The sequence below is a fragment of the Myxine glutinosa genome, chromosome 7, assembly GCF_964187855.1.
Source record: "Myxine glutinosa chromosome 7, kmMyxGlut1.1, whole genome shotgun sequence".
Taxonomy (NCBI): Eukaryota; Metazoa; Chordata; class Myxini; order Myxiniformes; family Myxinidae; genus Myxine; species Myxine glutinosa.
In genome coordinates, this window is record NC_136267.1 from 36895261 (window position 1) to 36900260 (window position 5000).

The following is a 5000-nucleotide window of genomic DNA, read 5'->3' on the forward strand; positions in this document are numbered from 1 at the left end:
ACCAGGCCACCAACACCAACAAAACAAGGAATAAATTACATCAACAACTCATGGGAATCTCATGATAAATCTTGGCACCCAAGCTATATTACATCAAAAATGTGTGAAGAGTACAATAAAATAGGGTTCCATTTTTAAAATTATAATCCTGAAGGTCATTTTGAGGTCGCTGAAGGTCATGACCCCTAAAATGTGCTTTGAAAAAAATCTAGTTTTTGTAACTGTCTGGAATATAGTTTGGGTGCTTATTCTTATTGTTTATAATCTAATAATTTGTTTGTAATCTAATAATAATAAATAATGTTTATAATCTAATTCTAATAATCCTTATTCTGGACCCAAAGCATCAAAAAGCTGCATATATTGACCAAAGTTTCAAATTGACCACCTCACCACCATTGGAGCATTTAGATCGCATCAGACGTGGCAGTAAGTGTGAATTGTTGCTTCCAGCTTGCCGGCTCTGTGATGGGCGCCATTTGCATTTTTGCCGACTCATCCCTACCTTGTTTAGAAACCTGTGTGGGCAACTTACTCTTTGGTTCAAATGTTTGTCCATTTACATGAATTACTGCTTTGGTCCAATCTGAGCCTGACGTCAATGTGGAGAAACTAGCCGTAGCCCATGGTAAAAAATATGATAGAAAAAAAGGCTTTTCTTGTGCTGGTTGAAAGAGCTTAAAACGGGTTCAATAAGCAATGTGTTGAGCTGCATTCACCTGGTGCTTGAGGAGATTAAAATGAGTGACATTTTGATTGGGTAAACTTACCCAATCTGGGTTATTGTAGCTAAGTAGCAAAGAAAAAAAACTGCCTAACATTGCATACAAGATAATGTTAGGTTTAGGAAGGAAGTACAGGCTGGCCACAGTTTTGTGGTTTTAAAATTTTATTACAACGAAACCAAAAGATGTGGGTTTTTGTTTTGCATTTGTTACATAATTCATTATTTATTTTTCAGCACTCCATTAGTGTCGAACGCACCCAAGTGATATTTCACGTGTTTTCGATTTCATTTGCATGAAGACAAGGCTCATCAGAACCACAAAATTATTGGTCTGGGTTCCAGCCTCAAAAATAAATAAATAAAAACGTGCAAACATTCCAGTAAATTTAAGAGGGGAATGTATGGTCGACAAAAAGGGAAGCACTTTGGGAAGATGAATCGGTTCTTTTTTTCTTTGACACCTGGAAAGAAAAATAATGGATATCAAAAAGGAAGCAGGCAGGGATGAGAAGCTAAATTTATTTGACTTGGCATTTAATTTCATTAACTTTAAAAAAAGGCCTTTGCACTCTTGGTTTCACACCATTCACACAAAATGGTGGATGAACATCAGGTGGCAGTTGGATTTGGCAGAAAAAAAATTAAAGACACTTGAGGATCAGATAAATATGGTGCACCTACCAAAGTAGCAAGGTGACAGCATTGCGATTGGATGGCTTGCTGACTATGCAGCACAAAATAAGGGACGGGCAAGGCTCGTGGATCATGTTTATTTTAGATCACGTCACAATAGTGTCGTTATATCAACCTAAACATGTATCATGTAATGGCTTTAGCTCGGGAGAAAAAGAAAATGCTGAATACACATGTGGGATCACGCAAGGAAACAGAAAAAACAACTTCCGTCATTAAAACGTTAAACCAAATTATCTTATCCATCAACAGCCACATCACCTCCATTTCCTGAACAATGAAGGAAATTTAGGAGTGGTCCATTTATCTTGCAAATGGCTAAAGGCAAATCGTCAGCTGCCTCCATCATTAAATATTAAATTGCAGATGCAAGCAGGTTCAGGCCAAATTGTAGACGGCGGAAGGTTTGGGTTGGCAAAGGTCACAATTGATTCAAAACAGATTTTTTTTTTTCAGGAAATCAAAATGGGCCCTCAAACCACTTGGACTTGTTTTCCCCACACGTTGTTGGGAGCGTGTCCATCCACAAATACATCACCAAAGCATCTGCGATTAAAGCATGGAGGACAAAGTGCGTTTCCAGAAACAGCCATATGAGGTAGGTTTGGAAATTGTATTTTATGAGGAAAGGAGGAATTATGGGGAAGAGGGGGGAAAGGGAAGGAAAAAAAAAAAAAAAAGGGCTAATGCAGGACCTCATGACCAATCTACATGCCCAATCTGACCAATCTAAATGCATCACCCTAGTCATGCTGCCTGAGCAACAATAGACTTAAAATAGTGTGATCATTTAATACAATTTACCCAAAGTAGGTGTGATCATTTAAATTATGCCATTCGACATGGCAAATAATGCTCAGGGAACCTCAGTTTGGAAATGAAGGTTCAAAAATATATGTATATTTAAAAAAAATTAAATGAACATGGATGATTACCTCAGACAGCATGCAGTCCACAACAAACAAAACTAAGGCCTGCTTTGGTCATATCTGACCATTTGGGATCATTTCCACCTGACTGCTTTGGGCCAGCTGTGTGCAGAGGAAGTGGTACTATTATACATGGAAGTAAAACAACGATTCCTTAAACGGAAGTGAAACCAGTTCGCTTGCGACGTCACCCTTGCCAAAAAAAAAAGAAAAAAGGGCTGAAGTGTGCAATCAATGCCAGATCAAATGTTCTCCACATTGTTAAAACGATCGCACACATTAAAACAACAAGGCAGGCAGCAATAAAGAAAGCAGAACTACGACAAAACTACAAAGATCGTAACAAGTACGTCATGCCGGAGATGGATGCATTTGCATACGAGGTCTCGTCCATCCAAGCTTGGATTTCCGATAAATATTAAAATTAAACATTACAAATTCCTTTTGTGCAGTAGTTTTGTTTATTAGTGAAAATCATGTTTGGCCTTCACGGCCCGGTTATCCTCGCACAATAAAGTCCGATGTTCCACATTCCATTACCGCAGATAACTTGGCCCAAAAGCATCCAACAACCAAAACACCACGGTTTAAAACCTCATCCGGAACCTGCATCATGCTTCGAAGACCGAAGGAATGGCAGCAAACAAATTCACCGTGAAAAGCCTCGACCCGTGTTTATAAACAGAACAATGCAACGGGGGTGTTCTATTGCGCATCCGATAGAGTCTAAAACGTTTTGGTTCAAAGTACACTCGAGTGAACTAGTTTTTCAATCCTTAAGAAAATTCAGCATTTGAAATTTAAAATTAACGTTTCCAATTGCATGAACTACCCGATAGTGGGTCAATTGGGGTGAATGGCACAGGCCATGCAGGTGGGAAGTCCACATTTTCGAAAACGCCCAAAACAAGGCCAAGCCCAAGCTGCAGATATTGAGGAAAGTTCTATTATTTAAAAAAAGTAAAGGAAAACCAAAAGTTTCACCATTTACACTTATTCCAGGAACAAAAGTAAAGCTTCTGGAAAGACCAACAAAATCAATTAGAAGAAGCAGCAAATGCATGGTTAAGGCCAAAAACCCAATAAAACAAGCTAAACATCAAAACTGATCTCAACACTGAAGACAGCCATGATAAAACCTGACATTCTTTCCTTAAAATGCTCAAAATAAAAAGGCACAAAGCAGTGCATTTCAGCCCCTCAACCAGTCTTATGAGCAGAAAATAATAGGGGCATTTTATGGGAGTGAAAACACCCCCTGAACCACTGAAAATTAAAAAAAAAAATAAAAAACCAAGTACATAATGTGCTCATTGTGGTGTGCGCACACAGAATTGGATCACAAGTTTGGATCAGCAGGGATGACAGCGACACAGGAGGACCGAGCACAGCAGCTTTACACCACCGGGTAGCTGGCAGCAGTAGCGATGCCACACATGTTGTCTTGGTCTCGTGCCATGCGTACGAATCCCTCCTCGCCCCACGACAAACCCCAACTGGGAAAAGTGCAACGAGGGGAAGATCAGTGTGAAAAGGCCCCTCGCGGATTTAACTTTCGAGCTCGATTACTTATTCCATCACCGCTTACCTGTTCTTCACGATCCAGAATTTGTTGCCATCTTCGTCGTTGCCATATCCCACGGCCAGCACCCCGTGGTTTAAGGCTGTTTGGCTGCACTCGGTGTCGTTGTAGATCCCTAGAGTGCGGTAATCCAGCGCTAGTCAGTAAAGGTGTTAATCAATCCCACTGAGCCACAACCTCCTATTATTCAATCCAAGCACATTTGGTAGGACGTACCTTCAGAACCTGCACTTACCCGATTGGTAGAATTGGAACGACTGGTGTCCCGCATCTATGGCTACGGAAATGGGCCCCACAGTTGCCATGGCATCGCGGAGCGCCTTTTCACTCTCTGGCAGGTCCACGTGTCCAACGTCATCTGCAGCATTGTACTTAGACTTGTAAGTGCAATTGTCGTCCTGGGGTGCGGGAATTGTTGGGATCGGTTCGTTAGCGACTGCATGCGATGGGGACACGTCTGCAGATCAGAAAAGGTCCCGGGGCAAACTCACCTCGCCAGTGTATGGGTAAGAAGCATCTGTATCCAACCCTCCGTTGTCCTTCACGTACTGAAACGCCTGGTCCATGAGGCCACCATTACAACCGTTGTTACCCTCTGGCCGAGAGCAATCCACGAGGTTCTGCTTGCTCAACTCCACCAGATTGCCAGTCTTGCGCTTCATTTGTCCTTCGAGAGAGCCGGTGGCACTGAATGACCAGCAGGAACCGCACGGCCCCTGTGAAAACACCACGGAGAATAACACAAACTTCACTAGTACCTCAATCTTTATCACTGCAGTCGTTAACCTTGGTAAGCACCTCCTTTCAAAAGATTCAGTACGCCAACTCACCTGGTTACGGATTCGCGTAACGTAGCCTTCCTTGCGCCAATCCACAGTATCCGGAACATGCATGAGTATCGGAGTGAGGAACGTCGCACCAGTTCGCGCTTTGCTCGCACTCCGAGCACCTCCCAAGAAGCCGTTCATCACCTTTGTGAATTCTTCATGGGGCTGGGAACAAAAATAATTAAAATAAATAACTTGCTTTATTAGCACAAAAAAGTTATTGCAAGGCATAAAAGACATTT

General features: G+C 41.8%; 1 protein-coding gene across 2 annotated transcripts in view; it reads right to left on the bottom strand.

Annotated features, from left to right (window-relative positions):
* Positions 1-1481: 1481 nt before the first annotated feature.
* LOC137431127 (procathepsin L) overlaps positions 1482-5000 on the bottom strand; it is a 4946-nt gene continuing 1427 nt past the window's right edge. For both annotated transcript variants that reach the window (XM_078781493.1, XM_068122093.2), the window contains exons 4-8: positions 4762-4923; positions 4423-4647; positions 4167-4329; positions 3938-4046; positions 1482-3845 (exon numbers count right to left, since the gene is read on the bottom strand). In XM_078781493.1, the coding sequence (XP_078637619.1) occupies positions 3746-3845; positions 3938-4046; positions 4167-4329; positions 4423-4647; positions 4762-4923 (759 nt within the window). In that variant the 3' untranslated portion in view covers positions 1482-3745. The remainder of the gene's footprint in view (positions 3846-3937; positions 4047-4166; positions 4330-4422; positions 4648-4761; positions 4924-5000) is intronic.